General features: G+C 48.4%; 1 protein-coding gene across 1 annotated transcript in view; it reads right to left on the bottom strand.

Moving 5' to 3' along the window:
* The window catches only part of LOC122923099 (TAR DNA-binding protein 43-like), a 39198-nt gene that overhangs the window by 2467 nt on the left and 14362 nt on the right, over positions 1-22369 (bottom strand). Inside the window, 4 exon segments of the mRNA XM_044273828.1 lie at positions 2151-2321; positions 19182-19322; positions 19407-19549; positions 19660-19762. Coding sequence (XP_044129763.1) covers positions 2151-2321; positions 19182-19322; positions 19407-19549; positions 19660-19762 — 558 coding nt within the window.

Here is a 22369-nt window from a genome sequence, read left to right as displayed (position 1 = left end):
GCTGACAACAAGCTACACGATGCAAGGAAAGGGGAGCTTCTATCAGGTTCAGCTTTGAACGCAGCCACTCCTTTAATGACTTGTATTAGGAATGTAAGTGAGTGCTCTCATCTGGGGATTAAGGGCATAAACTCTTGGGCCCACTACTATCTTGAGAACGGGGCCCTACCTTACCCTGAGAGGAGGCTGTGCACGCATGGATCTCCATTCACTTCTATGGAAGTTTCAAAATAGCCAAGCATGGGTCCCCTTTTCAAGATTGTTGTGCTGGTCCCACTTCTGAGACCTGCCTCCATCAGACATTTAGGACATACCAGTGGATGTGCCACAAGTATAGATGGGACAACCCTCTTTAAATCCAGACAGCCACATGGCAAAAAGGGGAAAGCTAAGAAAACTGGTGGTCCGTCATATCCACAATTGTCAGTGTGAGCACTTTTCAGAACCTACCCAATGCTCAGGCAAGAACTGGATCCATTAGTATTTTCTCCATAGATGTGCTATGGAAGGTCTGATCTGTGGAAGCCAGAGCTATATTGCCCACATACAGGGGGATATGTTTATGTGCTTATATAATAGGAAATGATACAATCCTCTAATATGCATGTATATAAAATTCTGCATACATACCTCTCATATCAGACAGCTGAGCCTATATGAAGAAGAATGGTACAGCCCATGTATCAGTCCTGTGTAATGTATCCATGGCCGTCATGCCACACCCTTCACCATACAATGTATGACATTACTGACGCCATGTTTAGTCCTAACCAGCCCTCCTACGGATGCATTTTACAGGACTACAATGGACTGTGACAAAGGCACGGATATAAAAAGGTCCATCATCAGAATTTTAAATAGATGTATATTAGAAAATTGCTCCATAAAACAGGAATATCTGGTTAGGAGGAAGTGAGCGCTTGCACTCAGCCCCCCAGACATCACTGCTTAGTTCTGCAGAAGATTTCATCTACTTAAAGGGAGTGCCCCAAGTCCTCCACAACCCTGACTCTGCATTCACTCTCCATGGGAGCCTCTGAAGACTTAAAGGGAGTGCCCCAAGTCTTCCACAGCCCTGACTCTGCATTCACTCTCCATGGGAGCCTCTGAAGACTTAAAGGGAGTGCCCCAAGTCTTCCACAGCCCTGACTCTGCATTCACTCTCCATGGGAGCCTCTGAAGACTTAAAGGGAGTGCCCCAAGTCTTCCACAGCCCTGATTCTGCATTCACTCTCCATGGGAGCCTCTGAAGACTTAAAGGGAGTGCCCCAAGTCTTCCACAGCCCTGACTCTGCATTCACTCTCCATGGGAGCCTCTGAAGACTTAAAGGAAGTGCCCCAAGTCTTCCACAGCCCTGACTCTGCATTCACTCTCCATGGGAGCCTCTGAAGACCTAAAGGGAGTGCCCCAAGTCTTCCACAGCCCTGACTCTGCATTCACTCTCCATGGGAGCCTCTAAAACTTAAAGGGAGTGCACCAAGTCCTCCACAGCCCTGACTCTGCATTCACTCTCCATGGGAGTCTCTGAAGACTTAAAGGGAGTGCCCCAAGTCTTCCACAGCCCTGACTCTGCATTCACTCTCCATGGAGGCCTGTGAAGACTTAAAGGGAGTGCACCAAGTCTTCCAATGCCCTAACTCTGCATTCACTCTCCATGGGAGCCTCTGAAGACTTAAAGGGAGTGCCCCAAGTCTTCCACAGCCCTGACTCTGCATTCACTCTCCATGGGAGCCTCTAAAAACTTAAAGGGAGTGCCCCAAGTCTTCCACAGCCCTGACTCTGCATTCACTCTCCATGGAGGCCTGTGAAGACTTAAAGGGAGTGCACCAAGTCTTCCAATGCCCTAACTCTGCATTCACTCTCCATGGGAGCCTCTGAAGACTTAAAGGGAGTGCCCCCGGTCTTCCACAGCCCTGACTCTGCATTCACTCTCCATGGGAGCCTCTGAAGACTACAGCAGGATGGGCAGGGTGTACGTGGGAAACTGGACCCCCACCAATCAGGTACTTCGTTATCCCTTATCCTGTGGGCAGGGGACAGCTTGAAAACTTGGCACAACCCCTTTAAAATGTATGAATGAACACGTTAAAAACTATTTACTCATGCAGAACAGATGACAGATACAATATATACCTGAGCTTCCACTTACCTGCTCATCGGCAAAGGTCACAAAGGCAAACGCTCTAAATGGCTTTGGGACAAACACATCCACAACCTCCCCGTACTGCGTGAAGAAATGGCGAAGCTCCTCCGCTGTCATATCCTCAGTGCACCGGCCAACATATACCATCCGGCTGCGTACAGGTTCATCCGGGCTTTGCTGTAGAGAGGCCACAATGAGTGAGAGGCCTAGAAGTATGCATCCCAACGTTGTGACGAATAGTAATAAAGTGACATGGCAGCGTCACGTGAATGGGCACAGCAGCGCTTTTACCATTTCCAGAGAACCCTCATTATACAGCTTATAAGAGAATGCATAAAAAAAATGCAATTGCTGTCAGACCGCTCAGGCAAGATGGCTGCCTCCACAGTGCGGGTCGGAAGATAGAAGGAACAAAGTCTGCCATGAAACTAGATTAGAACCAAAGGACTTGTGTGTCACTGTCTGGTTTTAACGGGCAGTAAAGACTTCTGTGACATATCCCTTTAAAGAGGACCTTTCCTGGGTGTGTAGTAATTGAGATAAATATCTGTGCTGCCACCCTGCCTGGTTTTTAAAATAGCGCTCCTGCGCCCCGTTTTGGCCCCCCACAAATTCCGCGCTCAGTATGCTAATACGGAGCAATGAGGAGGAGACAGAGTCTCTCTGTGGACGTCTCCTTCTCCCTGGCGGTAGAGCTGTCCAATCGCAGCGCAGAGCGTCACAGCCAGGGAGAAGGAGACGCCCAGAGAGAAAGACTCCGCCTCCTCCTCATTGCTCCGTATTGGCATACTGAGCGCGGAATTTGCGGGGGGCCATAACGAGGCACAGGAGTGCTATTTTAAAAAAAACGATATATCGCCAAAGCAATCGTATCCCGATAATCAACGATTGTGATATGGCGAGTTGGCCAACCCAAAAATGCTGTGATAACCTACAATGATACACGGTCGCCTACGATGCCGCACAGCGCGGTCGGCGGTTGTATCAACAGAGGGAGGAGGGGCTGGGGGCCGGCATCTGGATTAGGAATGACAGTGGGGACCGGTGCAGTCCCTGTATCCTAATGCACCGGCCCTGCTCACTGTTGTATAATCTTATCTAACCTGCATTGCTAAGATATAATAATCATGTGTAATCCAGCTGTATTACTTACAGCTAGGTTCCGTAGAAGGGAGGAGGCAGGACGGGAGGACGCCGCCTGCTTCATTCATAAAGTGGGCGGCGCAGGTGCATGACGTAGTGAGTGACGCGTCGCCCGCCCGTCCTCCCGGCCTGCCTCCTCCCTCCTCCGGAACCTAGTTGTAAGTAATACAGCTGGATTACACATGATTATTATATCTTAACAATGCAGGTAAGATAAGATTATACAACAGTGAGCAGGGCCGGTGCATTAGAATACAGGGACTGCACCGGTCCCCACTGTCATTCCTAATCCAGATGCCGGCCCCTAGCCCCAGGGTCATTCACACTGCAGGGACACTGTTATGGGGGGGGGGGGGGGGGATCTGTGGATGGCACAAAGCATAAGATGCTATAACAGTGCCATCAACAGATCACCCCATAGCAGTGTCATCCACAGATCCCCCCATAACAGTGCCAAACACAGATCCACCCATAACAGTGCCATCCAGAGATCCCCCATAACAGTGCCATCCACAGATCCCCCGTAATAGTATCATCCACAGATCCCCCATAATAGTGTCATCCACAGATCCCCCATATTAGTGTCATCCACAGATCCCCCATATTAGTGTCACCCACAGATCTCCTCCATAACAGTGCCATCCACAGATCCCCCCATAACAGTGTCATCCACAGATCCCCCCATAACAGTGCCATCCACAGATCCCCCATAACAGTGCCATCCACAGATCCCCCATAACAGTGCCATCCACAGATCCCCCATAACAGTGCCATCCACAGATCCCCCATAATAGTGTCATCCACAGATCCCCCATAACAGTGCTATCCACAGACCCCCCATAACAGTATCATCCACAGATCCCCCATAATAGTGTCATCCACAGATCCCCCATAACAGTGCTATCCACAGACCCCCCATAACAGTGCCATCCACAGATCCCCCATAACAGTGCCATCCATAGATCCCCCATAACAGTGTCATCCACAGATCTCCTCCATAACAGTGTCATCCACAGATCTCCTCCATAACAGTGACATCCACAGATCCCCCATAACAGTGTCATTCACAGATCTCCTCGTAGACAGTGTCATTCAGAGATCCCCCATAACAATGCCATCCAGAGATCCCCATAACAGTGCCATCCACAGATTCCCCCCTAACAGTGCCATCTAGAGATCCCCATAACAGTGCCATCCACAGACCCCCCCCCCATAATAGTGTCATCCACAAATCTCCTCCATAACAGTGCCATCCACAGATCCCCCATAACAGAGTAAACCACAGATCCCCCCATAACAGTGCAATCCAGAGATCCCCCATAATAGTTTCTTTTGTTTTTTTACTCGTTTTATTGAAAAAAGAGTAACAAGGCACATACATGGCATAGACATATGCATATCGCAAAATCACATGCAGTAGGTTACAGCAAGAATAATGCAGACATACCGGAGTAGTCTACAGTACAGTACAATAAATAAAGAGTATACAGTCATACAGATGTCGTTATTTCCTTCACGAGCACAGTGTGGACGATCAAGCATATGGGAGAGCACTTAGAGGCGCTATACCCCGCTCAGGGGTTGTCTGACCTTACAGAATTGGGTGAAACGGTTAAAGAAGAATCGCACCATAAACCCCAAACTTTCTGAAATTTGTCAGGGCACTTCCTATTCACATAAAGTACTTTTTCGTACGGGACGATCTGATTCACTAGCCTTTTCCAAATACCCACAGTAGGAAGATCCTCCGCCATCCACTTAAGGGCAATCACTTTGCGGGCCATAAACAGGGATTCACTGAGTAATATTTTATTGTAGTGCGACCACCCGTCATTGTCAAATATACCCAGCAGACATACCTTGGGACATAGCGGAATCGGGCCCATACCCAATGACGACAAAACCCTAAGGATATCCTGCCAGTATAATCTGATATGGGAGCATTCCCACATCATGTGCCAGAAGTCCGCGTTAGTCTGTAAGCATCTAAGGCAGTTAGGCTGAGGCATCCTCCCCATCTTATGCAGCCTGGTAGGAGTCAGATAACTACGGTGCAACATATATAACTGTATCAATCTGTTGTTAACCGAGGGTGACACAGAGGTGACAGCCTCCAACGCCTCCGTCCAATCCTCTGCAGTAAGAAGAGGAATACTACCCCTCCACCTGGCTTCGGCTAGAATGGGTTGCGAGGACATTCGCAACCCCAGCAGATAAGTATAAAGGGCTGAAATCAAACCCCTAGGTCCTTGTGATTTAACTACACCGATTAAGGGATATGAAGAGATGGCCCTGCTCGGATCCCTAAACTGCACCTGCAGGGCGTGCCTGATCTGCAAGTATCTAAAAAATTGGGTACGCTCCAGGCCAAATTTCTCCTGAATTTGGGAAAAGGAACAGAGAACACCATTCTTATACAAGTCACGCAGCGCATGTATCCCTAAAGATGCCCAGACCTGAGTTCCCTCAATAGACTGTAGATGGGGAAGCAACGGATTATCCCACAGGGGTATATCATCTGCCCAGTCCTGATAACGCCTCAACTTGGAGTCTTTCCAAACTTGATGTGCCAGCTTGTGAATCTGCAATAGTTTCCCCGATAACGACCCTGCCCCTTCTAACACTGGCCATAAACTGGACAACCCCAAGTACTGCTGCAAGTAATATTCCATATTCACAAGAGGCTGCCCATTAACCCAACCGGCTAGAAATTTCAATTGACCCGCTAAGAAGTACAAGTGAAAATCCGGGAGAGCAGCGCCTCCCGACAACCTGGACCGCTGTAACGTGTGTAAGGCTAATTTATGTCTGGCCTTGCCCCAGATAAACTGCACCATTAAGGAGTGAAGCCTGTCAAAAAAATTCCTAGATATTGGAGTGCAGGCATGTTCCAATAAATATAACCCCTTGGGTAATAGGACCATCTTTATCAAGTTAATCCGTCCCATAATAGATATAGGCAACATTTTCCAGACTGCAAACTTGCTAGAAAACACAGATTCCAAAGGGGCAATATTTCTGGCATACGACTCCCTCGGCTCCTTGGTAATGAAGATCCCCAAATATTTAAAATTATCTACAATCTTCAGATTATGATAATCATTGGGCCAGTCTGCGCTCCATAAAGGCATGAGCGCCGACTTGGTCCAATTGATATGCAAACCCGAATACCGCCCAAACGTCTCTATAATACTGATCGCCCGCGGCAAAGACACCTCCAACCTGCTGATGAACAATATGAGATCGTCTGCGTATAGGCCCACTCTGTCCTCCCTCCCCCCAAGCTCTACACCCTCATATATTTGATCCCGTCGAATGCGAAGAGCCAGATGTTCAATGGCTATTGCAAACAGGAGAGGGGAAAGAGGGCAACCCTGCCTCGTTCCCCTTTGTAAATCAAAATAAGCTGAGGTGGTACCATTCACCAAGACATTGGCTCTGGGACTTTTATACAATACACAAATCCACTGCAGAAACCCAGGACCGAAGCCAAACTTCTCCATTACCTTCATCAGATAGGGCCATTCTAGCGAATCGAATGCCTTCGCGGTATCGAGTGAAGCCAAGGCCCACTGCCTGCCACCCTGAGTACCAATTTGGGCTACGACCTGAGTCCTACGTATATTGCTAGAGGTCGAGCGTCCAGGTATAAACCCAGTCTGATCACTATGTATTATGCTGGCTATCATCTTGTTCAACCTATTGGCGAAGATCTTTGTCAGAATCTTATAGTCAAGGTTCAGCAAAGATATCGGCCGATAGGAGGCACATTCCACTGGATCTTTATCCGGCTTCAAAAGCACTACTATAGTCGCTTCATACAAAGAATCAGGTAGCCTACCCAACCTCCACGCCTCTTGGAACATCACCTTAAGTTGAGGCCCAAGTATATCTACATATTTAGCATAAATCTCTAATGGCAGGCCTTCAGGGCCAGGGGCCTTCCCATTTGCCAGGTCTTCTATAGCTTCCCGTATCTCCTCGACAGTTATGTCCTCCTCTAACACCTGGCTATCCTCCACTGATAAAGTCAGATGGTCTATCTCAGCTAAATAAGCTTCCAATTCTACCTCCGAGTGCTCCGCTCGTGACCTGTATAGATCGCGATAAAAGTCGGCAAAACTCGCTAGGATATCCGGCACGGAGTCCCTCACCTCGCCATCCGTGGCCTTAATACGCAGAACCGGCGGGGCTGCCGAATTCCTATGGACAATCTGCGCTAATACTCTCCCAGCCCTATCCCCCACCTCGAAAGCCTGCTGTTTATAAAAGAACATCTTCCGACTACTCTTTTCATGCAAGTATACCATATACTGTACATCCTGCCCTTCTACAACCAATCCTGCCTGTTTCCCTCAGAGGGATCCGCAGCAAATCTCGCTTCAGCCTCCCTAACACATATGTTAAAGGAGTCCTCCTTCTCCCTGGTCTCCCTCTTGATATAAGATATAGAAGATTTAAGACATCCCCTAAGGTATGCTTTAAGGGTATCCCACAATAATAACGGATTCGTTTCCACATCCTGCACCTCTAGAAACACTCGCAACTGATCAGGAATCCTGTCCTGATCCTTCAGGAGCGTGAGCCAGAAAGGGTGAATTCTCAGTTTCGTTCCAGACCTCCTCTCCCGTGAATCATTCAGCCTAACTAGTAATGGTGCATGATCCGAGACGCTCCTGGGACCATAAGAAATATCCGACAATCCCAGGCACACCTCAGGGGAACCAAACACGTAGTCTATCCTAGACATTGCACCGGCGGAAGGAGTGAAACAGGAATACTCTATGGAGTCCGGATGTTTCTCCCTCCACAGGTCCAACCATCCCATCTCCGCAATCCAAGACGCCAATAAACTCGGCGCACCAGATGGCGGGGAAGCCGGATTAGCATGAAAACGGTCCAACCGCAGGTCCATAACCATGTTCAAATCCCCCATACACAGCAGCCCAGCATGCGGATACTGAGCTACAAAAATAGCCGCGGTCTGCAGAAGTGACATGTTAGCAGGTGGGGGGCAATAGATGTTTAAAATCACAAACGGCATATTATTCACATGCGCATGGACAAAAATATACCTGCCCTCTGCATCAGACTCAACTGCATGCGGCTCCCACCTAATAGAACAGTTAACAAGCAGGGACACTCCTCTTGAATGGGAAGTACCAAAAGAGTGACTGGCCCATTGGACCCAGGGTTTCTGTAATCTAGCTGCCGTTTCGGCCGTGAGGTGGGTCTCTTGTAAGCCAAGCAAATGTGGGTTATATCTACGGACATGTGCAAACACGGACATCCTCTTACCCGGAGCTCCCAGACCCCTCACATTCCACGACATCAACATAAAGGCAGCCATTTCTCCTGTGTCATCCGGCTACAAACAAGGCTGTCTACCCTCCAGGGACCTCTGTGCACACTCCTCCCCATTATGCTACACACATATATCCTGCCACCTACTAGCAATGTCATACCATATAGTGCCCATACACAATAAAACAACATAAATGTGAACCAACCATGCCTTAAACTAGCATTGAAAAACAGCGTATAATGCCAAAAGACAGGTAATATCTCCTGTGTGGCTACAGATTCAGGGACCAGCATGTCACGAGGTGGAAAACAGAACATGCCGGTATCTGACCAACTCCCTTAGCACGATATAGGTCGTGCTTGCAGCTATCATCATATGCATATAAACAGTGAAACAGCATAACTCACGCCGATATCGTAATGTCAGCCCTGTGCCTCGTTCGGGCAGCTAAGCACCACCTGTATGTACAGAATACGTCCCGGCCGACCCTTAAGGTCCCTTGGGTACAACAAAGGTAGGTTGCTGAAGTGCTGCTTTGCTTCATGGCGGCGGCGGTGATCTTCGCCTCTTCCTTGCGACCCAGTCATCCGCCTCCTTGGGATCCGTAAAAAAGACTGATCTGTCGCCATCCACCACCCGCAGCCTGGCGGGGTATGCCATAGAATATGGTAAGTTCATGTCCCGAAGTCTCCTTTTCACAGCAACGAAGGTCGCCCTCCTCTTCTGCAGGTCAGCGGAAAAATCAGGAAACAAAGACACCTTGGCATTCTCGTGCATGACGGTCTGCTTTTTCCTGGCGTGGGAGAGGATCAAATCCCGGTCTTTCCAATTCAGCATGCGGGCCAGGAGCGGTCTAGGCGGGGCTCCCGGAGGCGGCGGACGCGCCGGTACCCTGTGGGCCCTCTCAACTGCATACGCCATAGAAAACGCCGCCTCAGGAAAGGTCGATTTAAACCAGGCCTCCAGAAATGCCGCAGGATCCTGCCCCTCCGTCCTCTCAGGCAGGCCCAGAATGCGCACGTTGTTCCGCCTGGCCCTGTTCTCCAGGTCGTCGCACTTTTGCTGCCATAAGGAGACTGAACCCTCCAGGGCTTGGATCTTGGCAGGTAGCGGGCATGTGAGGTCCTCCAGCTCGGAGATTCTATCCTCCGTCCCCCTCACTCTGTCCCTCAGTTGCTGGACATCATGCCTGAGGAGGCCCACATCCACGCGCACCTCCTCTATCTTAGTTGTGAGGGAGGTCTGGCACACCAATATCGCGGCCATTAGCTGGTCATGCGCCTCTTTTGGGGTAAGTTCCACCGCCTCTGGCTCGTCCGCAGCCGCCTGCAATGCCGCCTGACCTCGGGTGTGCTGAGATCGGGGCGTGCCACTCGCCGCTGCGCCATGTTGGGTATCCTGGCGCGCGAATTCTTTCAGCCGGTCCGCCGCGGCTTGCGCTTTGCTGGGGCCCATCACGGACTGTAAGAAGGATCCAAGCTGTCGTCTGCCGCTTCAGATGAAATACAAAGCTGCTCTAGCACTCAGGATGGTTCAGGATGATATACGGGAGCCGGAGCTCAGATCATGTGCGACCGCTCATGTCGGCCGTTAGCCACGCCCCCCCCCCATAATAGTTTCATGCACAGACCCCCATAACAGTGCCATCCACAGATCCCCCATAATAGTATCATCCACAGATCCCCCATAATAGTGTCATCCACAGATCCCCCATAACAGTGCCATCCACAGATCCCCCATAATAGTATCATCCACAGATCCCCCATAATAGTGTCATCCACAGATCCCCCATAATAGTGTCATTCACAGATCCCCCATAATAGTGTCATCCACAGATCCCCATAACAGTGCCATCCACAGATCCCCATAACAGTATCATCCACAGATCCCCCATAATAGTGTCATCCACAGATCCCCCATAATAGTGTCATCCACAGATCCCCCATAACAGTGTTATCCACAGATCCCCCATAATAGTGTCATCCACAGATCCCCCATAATAGTATCATCCACAGATCCCCCATAATAGTGTCATCCACAGATCCCCCATAATAGTGTCATCCACAGATCCCCCATAATAGTGTCATCCACAGATCCCCCATAACAGTGTTATCCACAGATCCCCCATAATAGTGTCATCCACAGATCCCCCATAATAGTGTCATCCACAGATCCCCCATAACAGTGCCATCCACAGATCCCCTATAACAGTGTCATCCACAGATCCCCCATAATAGTGTCATCCACAGATCCCCCATAATAGTGTCATCCACAGATCCCCCATAACAGTGCCATCCACAGATCCCCATAATAGTGTCATCCACAGATCCCCCATAACAGTGTCATCCACAGATCCCCCATAACAGTGCCATCCACAGATCCCCCATAACAGTATCATCCACAGATCCCCCATAATAGTGTCATCCACAGATCCCCCATAACAGTGTCATCCACAGATCCCCATAACAGTGTCATCCACAGATCCCCCATAACAGTGTCATCCACAGATCCCCCATAACAGTGTCATCCACAGACCAATATTAGTTCAAAACCCACCAAAAGCACACCTTTTTCAAAATATAATTTTTCTTATTTTCCTACTCAAAAACCTAGGTGCGTCTTATGGGCAGGTGAGTCTTATAGGGTGATAAATCCGGTATATTCCCTTATATTGCTGCTGCTGACTATGGTGTTCTGTAAAACGTTCCTGTTTGTTCGGTGTTTGGATTGATCACATGTTCTTCTCTCTGTTCTATCGGATTTCTCCGTTCTGTGCAGCGCTAGTAAGAAATGGGAAGTTCTGTATTTCGCACTTTTGCAGTAATGAAATATGTTATTCCCTTTAGTAAGAGATGTTTTAGTGTGTAAAGCGCTGTGCGTTTCAGGTCTGGAGTTGGGCATAACTGCATTTCAGCATTACCAGTAATGTGTGTGTGATTGTACCTAGAAAATCCAAGCAAATAGACCTCTAGCGCAATTCCCTTAAAATATCGCATATCGTTATCGCAATTTCTAGGGCCCTAATCGCAATCGCACAAAGTTCCCATTTCGTGCAGCCCTAGTCAGATATTTATCTCAGTTACTACAAACCCAGGAAAGGTCCTCGTTACAAGATAGCCGCTTTCTACAGATCCGATCCAAAGCCATTTACATCAATCTTCCCATAAGAACCGCTACAGCCATCAAATGCATAATGCCATACACGTCCCGCATTATGTTCCAGGGATTGTATAGAGTGGGCTGCAGTGCCGAGCCCACCCCATATGCAGACGTGACGGCTATATAATAAAGCAGGCACCTGGCCACATTGAGCCCCACGGTACAGCTGTAGTTCTCAAGGAGCCCCACAGGTGGCAGCGCTCCATAACAAATATAGCAAATCTCCCGAACCTGCAGAGCAAGGAACAGGCGATCTGAAGATCACAGAGTATTTTACACTAAAGTTATCCCTCTTTCCCCATAATGAATTCGCCTTTCACATTCACGTTTTGGCTTCTGTCTGCGAGATCCGTTCAGGGCTCAGCGTCCAAAACGGATCAGTTTGCATTCTAATGTATTCTGAATGGAAAAGGATCCGCTGAGAATGCACCAGTTCAGTCTCCGTTCCGCTCTGGAGGCCGCAGCGTCTTGTGTCCGTCTGATGGACTGAGCCAAACGTCCTGGCACACAATGTAAGTCAATGGGACGGATCCGTTTTCACTGACACAATCGGGCACAATAGAAAACGGATCCGTCCTCCAGTGACTACATTGTAGTCCAGGACGGATCCGTTTTCACTGACACAATCGGGCACAATAGAAAACGGATCCGTCCTCCATTGACTTACATTGTGTGCCAGGACGGATCCGTTTTCACTGACACAATCTGGCACAATAGAAAACGGATCCGTCCTCCATTGACTTACATTGTGTGCCAGGACGGATCCGTTTTCACTGACACAATCGGGCACAATAGAAAACGGATCCGTCCTCCATTGACTTACATTGTGTGCCAGGACGGATCCGTTTTCACTGACACAGTCTGGCACAATAGAAAACGGATCCGTCCTCCATTGACTTACATTGTGTGCCAGGACGGATCCGTTTTCACTGACACAATCGGGCACAATAGAAAACGGATCCGTCCTCCATTGACTTACATTGTGTGCCAGGACGGATCCGTTTTCACTGACACAATCTGGGCACAATAGAAAACGGATCCGTCCTCCATTGACTTACATTGTGTGCCAGGACGGATCCGTTTTCACTGACACAAGTCTGGCACAATAGAAAACGGATCCGTCCTCCATTGACTTACATTGTGTGCCAGGACGGATCCGTTTTCACTGACACAGTCTGGCACAATAGAAAACGGATCCGTCCTCCATTGACTTACATTGTGTGCCAGGACGGATCCGTTTTCACTGACACAATCGGGCACAATAGAAAACGGATCCGTCCTCCATTGACTTACATTGTGTGCCAGGACGGATCCGTTTTCACTGACACAATCTGGCACAATAGAAAACGGATCCGTCCTCCATTGACTTACATTGTGTGCCAGGACGGATCCGTTTTCACTGACACAGTCTGGCACAATAGAAAACGGATCCGTCCTCCAGTGACTTACATTGTGTGCCAGGACGGATCCGTTTTCACTGACACAGTCTGGCACAATAGAAAACGGATCCGTCCTCCATTGACTTACATTGTGCGCCAGGACGGATCCGTTTCACTGACACAATCTGGCACAATAGAAAACGGATCCGTCCTCCAGTGACTTACATTGTGTGCCAGGACGGATTCCGTTTTCACTGACACAATCTGGCACAATAGAAAACGGATCCGTCCTCCATTGACTTACATTGTGTGCCAGGACGGATCCGTTTTCACTGACACAATCTGGCACAATAGAAAACGGATCCGTCCTCCATTGACTTACATTGTGTGCCAGGATCGGATCCGTTTTCACTGACACAGTCGGGCACAATAGAAAACGGATCCGTCCTCCATTGACTTACATTGTGCGCCAGGACGGATCCGTTTTCACTGACACATCTGGCACAATAGGAAAACGGATCCGTCCTCCATTGACTTACATTGTGCGCCAGGACAGATCCGTTTTCACTGACACAATCGGGCACAATAGAAAACGGATCCGTCCTCCATTGACTTACATTGTGTGCCAGGACGGATCCGTTTTCACTGACACAATCGGGCACAATAGAAAACGGATCCGTCCTCCAGTGACTTACATTGTGCTGCCAGGACGGATCCGTTTTCACTGACACAATCGGGCACAATAGAAAACGGATCCGTCCTCCATTGACTTACATTGTGCTGCCAGGACGGATCCGTTTTCACTGACACAGTCTGGCACAATAGAAAACGGATCCGTCCTCCATTGACTTACATTGTGTGCCAGGACGGATCCGTTTTCACTGACACAATCGGGCACAATAGAAAACGGATCCGTCCTCCATTGACTTACATTGTGTGCCAGGACGGATCCGTTTCACTGACACAATCGGGCACAATAGAAAACGGATCCGTCCTCCATTGACTTACATTGTGTGCCAGGACGGATCCGTTTTCACTGACACAAGTCTGGCACAATAGAAAACGGATCCGTCCTCCATTGACTTACATTGTGTGCCAGGACGGATCCGTTTTCACTGACACAATCTGGCACAATAGAAAACGGATCCGTCCTCCATTGACTTACATTGTGTGCCAGGACGGATCCGTTTTCACTGACACAATCGGGCACAATAGAAAACGGATCCGTCCTCCATTGACTTACATTGTGTGCCAGGACGGATCCGTTTTCACTGACACAATCGGGCACAATAGAAAACGGATCCGTCCTCCAGTGACTTACATTGTGTGCCAGGACGGATCCGTTTTCACTGACACAATCTGGCACAATAGAAAACGGATCCGTCCTCCATTGACTTACATTGTGTGCCAGGACGGATCCGTTTTCACTGACACAATCTGGCACAATAGAAAACGGATCCGTCCTCCATTGACTTACATTGTGTGCCAGGACGGATCCGTTTTCACTGACACAATCTGGCACAATAGAAAACGGATCCGTCCTCCATTGACTTACATTGTGTGCCAGGACGGATCCGTTTTCACTGACACAATCTGGCACAATAGAAAACGGATCCGTCCTCCATTGACTTACATTGTGTGCCAGGACGGATCCGTTTTCACTGACACAATCGGGCACAATAGAAAACGGATCCGTCCTCCATTGACTTACATTGTGCGCCAGGACGGATCCGTTTTCACTGACACAATCTGGCACAATAGAAAACGGATCCGTCCTCCATTGACTTACATTGTGTGCCAGGACGGATCCGTTTTCACTGACACAATCTGGCACAATAGAAAACGGATCCGTCCTCCATTGACTTACATTGTGTGCCAGGACGGATCCGTTTTCACTGACACAATCTGGCACAATAGAAAACGGATCCGTCCTCCATTGACTTACATTGTGTGCCAGGACGGATCCGTTTTCACTGACACAATCTGGCACAATAGAAAACGGATCCGTCCTCCATTGACTTACATTGTGTGCCAGGACGGATCCGTTTTCACTGACACAATCTGGCACAATAGAAAACGGATCCGTCCTCCATTGACTTACATTGTGTGCCAGGACGGATCCGTTTCACTGACACAATCTGGCACAATAGAAAACGGATCCGTCCTCCATTGACTTACATTGTGTGCCAGGACGGATCCGTTTTCACTGACACAATCGGCACAATAGAAAACGGATCCGTCCTCCATTGACTTACATTGTGTGCCAGGACGGATCCGTTTTCACTGACACAATCGGGCACAATAGAAAACGGATCCGTCCTCCATTGACTTACATTGTGTGCCAGGACGGATCCGTTTTCACTGACACAATCGGGCACAATAGAAAACGGATCCGTCCTCCATTGACTTACATTGTGTGCCAGGACGGATCCGTTTTCACTGACACAATCTGGCACAATAGAAAACGGATCCGTCCTCCATTGACTTACATTGTGTGCCAGGACGGATCCGTTTTCACTGACACAATCTGGCACAATAGAAAACGGATCCGTCCTCCATTGACTTACATTGTGTGCCAGGACGGATCCGTTTTCACTGACACAATCGGGCACAATAGAAAACGGATCCGTCCTCCATTGACTTACATTGTGTGCCAGGACGGATCCGTTTTCACTGACACAAGTCTGGCACAATAGAAAACGGATCCGTCCTCCATTGACTTACATTGTGTGCCAGGACGGATCCGTTTTCACTGACACAATCTGGCACAATAGAAAACGGATCCGTCCTCCATTGACTTACATTGTGTGCCAGGACGGATCCGTTTTCACTGACACAGTCTGGCACAATAGAAAACGGATCCGTCCTCCATTGACTTACATTGTGCGCCAGGACGGATCCGTTTTCACTGACACAATCGGGCACAATAGAAAACGGATCCGTCCTCCATTGACTTACATTGTGTGCCAGGACGGATCCGTTTTCACTGACACAATCTGGCACAATAGAAAACGGATCCGTCCTCCATTGACTTACATTGTGTGCCAGGACGGATCCGTTTTCACTGACACAATCGGGCACAATAGAAAACGGATCCGTCCTCCATTGACTTACATTGTGTGCCAGGACGGATCCGTTTTCACTGACACAAGTCTGGCACAATAGAAAACGGATCCGTCCTCCATTGACTTACATTGTGTGCCAGGACGGATCCGTTTTCACTGACACAATCTGGCACAATAGAAAACGGATCCGTCCTCCATTGACTTACATTGTGTGCCAGGACGGATCCGTTTTCACTGACACAGTCTGGCACAATAGAAAACGGATCCGTCCTCCATTGACTTACATTGTGTGCCAGGACGGATCCGTTTTCACTGACACAATCTGGCACAATAGAAAACGGATCCGTCCTCCATTGACTTACATTGTGTGCCAGGACGGATCCGTTTTCACTGACACAATCTGGCACAATAGAAAACGGATCCGTCCTCCATTGACTTACATTGTGTGCCAGGACGGATCCGTTTTCACTGACACAATCTGGCACAATAGAAAACGGATCCGTCCTCCATTGACTTACATTGTGTGCCAGGACGGATCCGTTTTCACTGACACAGTCTGGCACAATAGAAAACGGATCCGTCCTCCATTGACTTACATTGTGTGCCAGGACGGATCCGTTTTCACTGACACAATCGGGCACAATAGAAAACGGATCCGTCCTCCATTGACTTACATTGTGTGCCAGGACGGATCCGTTTTCACTGACACAATCTGGCACAATAGAAAACGGATCCGTCCTCCATTGACTTACATTGTGTGCCAGGACGGATCCGTTTTCACTGACACAGTCTGGCACAATAGAAAACGGATCCGTCCTCCATTGACTTACATTGTGTGCCAGGACGGATCCGTTTTCACTGACACAATCTGGCACAATAGAAAACGGATCCGTCCTCCATTGACTTACATTGTGTGCCAGGACGGATCCGTTTTCACTGACACAATCTGGCACAATAGAAAACGGATCCGTCCTCCATTGACTTACATTGTGCGCCAGGACGGATCCGTTTTCACTGACACAGTCTGGCACAATAGAAAACGGATCCGTCCTCCATTGACTTACATTGTGTGCCAGGACGGATCCGTTCCTCACTGACACAATCTGGCACAATAGAAAACGGATCCGTCCTCCATTGACTTACATTGTGTGCCAGGACGGATCCGTTTTCACTGACACAATCTGGCACAATAGAAAACGGATCCGTCCTCCATTGACTTACATTGTGCGCCAGGACGGATCCGTTTTCACTGACACAATCGGGCACAATAGAAAACGGATCCGTCCTCCATTGACTTACATTGTGTGCCAGGACGGATCCGTTTTCACTGACACAATCGGGCACAATAGAAAACGGATCCGTCCTCCATTGACTTACATTGTGTGCCAGGACGGATCCGTTTTCACTGACACAGTCTGGCACAATAGAAAACGGATCCGTCCTCCATTGACTTACATTGTGTGCCAGGACGGATCCGTTTTCACTGACACAATCGGGCACAATAGAAAACGGATCCGTCCTCCATTGACTTACATTGTGCGCCAGGACGGATCCGTTTTCACTGACACAATCTGGCACAATAGAAAACGGATCCGTCCTCCATTGACTTACATTGTGTGCCAGGACGGATCCGTTTTCACTGACACAATCGGGCACAATAGAAAACGGATCCGTCCTCCATTGACTTACATTGTGTGCCAGGACGGATCCGTTTTCACTGACACAATCTGGCACAATAGAAAACGGATCCGTCCTCCATTGACTTACATTGTGTGCCAGGACGGATCCGTTTTCACTGACACAATCGGGCACAATAGAAACGGATCCGTCCTCCATTGACTTACATTGTGTGCCAGGACGGATCCGTTTTCACTGACACAATCTGGCACAATAGAAAACGGATCCGTCCTCCATTGACTTACATTGTGTGCCAGGACGGATCCGTTTTCTCTGACACAATCTGGCACAATAGAAAACGGATCCGTCCTCCATTGACTTACATTGTGTGCCAGGACGGATCCGTTTTCACTGACACAATCTGGCACAATAGAAAACGGATCCGTCCTCCATTGACTTACATTGTGCTGCCAGGACGGATCCGTTTTCACTGACACAATCGGGCACAATAGAAAACGGATCCGTCCTCCATTGACTTACATTGTGTGCCAGGACGGATCCGTTTTCACTGACACAATCTGGCACAATAGAAAACGGATCCGTCCTCCATTGACTTACATTGTGTGCCAGGACGGATCCGTTTTCACTGACACAGTCTGGCACAATAGAAAACGGATCCGTCCTCCATTGACTTACATTGTGCGCCAGGACGGATCTGTTTTCACTGACACAATCTGGCACAATAGAAAACGGATCCGTCCTCCATTGACTTACATTGTGTGCCAGGACGGATCCGTTTTCACTGACACAATCGGGCACAATAGAAAACGGATCCGTCCTCCATTGACTTACATTGTGCGCCAGGACGGATCTGTTTTCACTGACACAGTCTGGCACAATAGAAAACGGATCCGTCCTCCATTGACTTACATTGTGCGCCAGGACGGATCTGTTTTCACTGACACAATCGGGCACAATAGAAAACGGATCCGTCCTCCATTGACAAAAGAGAAATTCCAGACAGCCGATTTGCCGTTTTTCCTCAGTCCACCTTGCACAAACACGGCCTGGTCGGTGACTAGCGGTGTGACTGACAGCTGCAGGTTGTGCATCCCAAACTCACAGCAGCCTAGGATCACTATGATGCTGCGAGTTCAGCTCACATGACCTGTAGTCAGGAAAGGCCATGGTCACAGGACACACGCAGCCACGTGGCGTGTTACCGCGGGGCAGCATTGCACTTTTTACACTGCAGGTTGTGTTAGTTTTTGGGGCATATATAATGTCCTAGTGGAGAAGGGTCTTCACTACCGACCACTTCATCATAACAGATGTGAACACATACACCAAAGTCTGAACATGGCTTTACCGTGGAATTAGCCAGCCTACAACGGCACCATCTTCCATCTATCTTGTGACGCAGGGACATCACCTTCACTTGGGTTTCATATTCCGTAAACCTTATGAAGCCAAAACCTCTAGAACTGCCGGTGTGGGCATCTTTTTTAATCTGGCAAAACATTGAGAAAAAGCGTTAAGTGGCAAGAACCATGAAACCACAGCAGGCACTGGGGGACTTTAGCAACATCAATACCAGGGCCATAAGAAGTTCCCCGTAGGTGCTGAAGTAGTCCTTTAGATCCTGCTCTGTTGTTTTCCATGATAAGTTAAGCACAATGAGATCAGAGGTTTTTGTCGCACCTCGCTTGGTTTTTACAGCAGAAGATGCATCAGTTTCTGCAACATAAAAAATAAAATGTAAAATGAATTAGAAACCTTCCTTAAAACTAGAGGGAGCGGCGGCTGCTGCAGAGCCCAACCAGGAGACTGCTAGGACTGCCTCTCACCGCACAGGGCAGGGGGTCGGGAAGTCTCCAGGTTAGAATCCAACTCAGGACTAAATGTCCTCTCCACAATTGCATAGGTTTCCTCCCACAGTCCAAAGACTCTCTAATAAGGAACTTATACTAGGAATCGTTTTACAAAGCACAACATCCTTGTAAGTAGAGGTAATGTCCCCCCATGCCCCTCTGCTTCCTCTCACACGTCCACCTGGTCAATACACATCAGACAGCCCCTGTAATAGGACAACACGTAAGGGGTATGCTGCACAGTGGCATTTTCAGGTCAGCTGTAAAGTCGTACGGGCTTCTGTTGGAACACCTCACATGATATGTTGAAGTTCACAACATAACCTCTGACAGGCCATCCTATGGAGGGATGGCACACTGCTCGGACATGGTTCAGGGGCCAAGCAATATGCCATCACTCCATGGGACGGGTGCTTTAACCCCCTCAGCCCCGCTAGCTGAAACCCCCTTAATGACCAGGCCACTTTTTACACTTCTGCACTGCACTACTTTCACCGTTTATTGCTCGGTCATGCAACTTACCACCTAAATGAATGTTACCTCCTTTTCTTCTCACTAATAGAGCTTTCATTTGGTGGTGTTTCATTGCTGCTGACATTTCAACTTTTTTTTATATTAATTGAAATTTACCGAATTTTTTGCAAAAAAAAATAATTTTTCACTTTCGGTTGTAAAATGTTTTGATTAAAACTACATTTCTATATACATTTTTCTCTAAATTTATTGTTCTACATGTCTTTGTTCAAAAAAATGCAATAATTGTATATTTATTGGTTTGGGTAAAAGTTATAGCGTTTACAAACTATGGTGCAAAAATGTGAATTTCCGCATTTTGAAGCAGCTCTGACTTTCTGAGCACCTGTCATGTTTCCTGAGGTTCTACAAGGCCCAGACAGTAGAAACACCCCACAAATGACCCCATTTCGGAAAGTAGACGCCCTAAGGTATTCGCTGATGGGCATAGTGAGTTCATGGCAGTTTTTATTTTTTGTCACAAGTTAGCGGAAAATTATTATTATTATTTATTTTTTACAAAGTCTCATATTCCACTAACTTGTGACAAAAAATAAAATTTAACATGAATTAACCATACCTCTCATGGAATACCTTGGGGTGTCTTCTTTCCAAAATGGGGTCACATGTGGGGTATTTATACTTCCCTGGCATTTTAGGGGCCCTAAAGCGTGAGAAGTAGAATGCCTTGTGAAATCCTGAAAGTACTCATTGGAAATTGAGCCCCTTTACCCACCTTGGCTGCAAAAAAGGTGTGACACATCTGGTATCGCCGTACTCAGGAGAAGTTGGGCAATGTGTTTTGGGGGGTCTTTTTACATATACCCATGCTGGGTGAGAGAAATATCTCTCTAAAAGACAACTTTTCCCCTTTGTATAAAAAAAAAAAAAAAGTTGTCATTTTACAGAGATATTTCTCTCACCCAGCATGGGTATATGTAAAATGACACCGCAAAACACATTGCCCAACTTCTCCTGAGTACGGCGATACCACATGTGTCACACTATTTTGTAGCCTAGATGCGCAAAGCGGCCCAAATTCTATTATGGTATCTATTAAGGCCTCATGCACACGACCGTTGTGTTCATCCGTGGCCGTTGTGCCGTTTTCCTTTTTTTTTCGCGGACCCATTGAATTTCAATGGGTCCGTGGAAAAATCAGAAAATGCACTGTTTTGCAGCCGAGACCGTGATCCGTGTTTCCTGTCCGTCAAAAAAATAAGACCTGTCCTATTTTTTTTGACGGACAACAGTTCACGGACCCATTCAAGTCAATGGGTCCGTGAAAGAACACGGATGCACACAAGATTGGCATCCGTGTCCGTGATCCGTGGCCGTAGGTTACTTTCGAAGATCCGTCTGCATAAAAGCTTTTTCAGAGCTAAGTTTTCACTTCTGAAAACTCAGATCCGACAGTATATTCTAACACAGAGGCGTTCCCATAGTGATGGGGACGCTTCAGGTTAGAATATACTGAAAAACTGTGTACATGACTGCCCCCTGCTGCCTGGCAGACCCCCCCCCCCCTGTTTTTAACTCATTGGTGGCCAGTGCGGCCGCCCCCCCCTCCCCTGTAGTTAACTCATTGGTGTCCAGTGGGCCCCCCCTCCCTCCCCTGTAGTTAACTCATTGGTGTCCAGTGGGCCCCCCCTCCCTCCCCTGTAGTTAACTCATTGGTGTCCCGGTTGCCATGGTTACCGATCGGAGCCCCAGCGATTACACTGGGACTCCGATCGGTACTCTCCACTGCCACCAATGATAGGGGGGCGATTTTAATTAGGAGGGGGAGGGAGGGGAGAGGGCCCACTGGCCACCAATGAGTTATCTACAGCGGAGGGAGGGGGGCCCACTGGACACCAATGAGTTAACTACAGGGGAGGGAGGGGGGCCCACTGGACACCAATGAGTTAACTACAGGGGCGGGAGGGGGGGCCCACTGGCCACCAATGAGTTAAAAACAGGGGGGAGGGGGGGTCTGCCCCCTGCTGCCTGGCAGCACCTGTCAGGCAGCAGGGGGCAGTCATGTACACAGTTTTTCAGTATATTCTAACCTGAAGCGTCCCCATCACCATGGGAACGCCTCTGTGTTAGAATATACTGTTGGATCTGAGTTTCACGATCTAGCTCATATCCGACAGTATATTCTAACATAGAGGCGTTCCCATGGTGATGG

Source organism: Bufo gargarizans, unplaced genomic scaffold, assembly GCF_014858855.1.
Source record: "Bufo gargarizans isolate SCDJY-AF-19 unplaced genomic scaffold, ASM1485885v1 original_scaffold_1172_pilon, whole genome shotgun sequence".
Taxonomy (NCBI): Eukaryota; Metazoa; Chordata; class Amphibia; order Anura; family Bufonidae; genus Bufo; species Bufo gargarizans.
The sequence above is the reverse complement of the archived record's forward strand: the minus strand, read 5'-3'. Positions and strand labels throughout refer to the sequence as shown.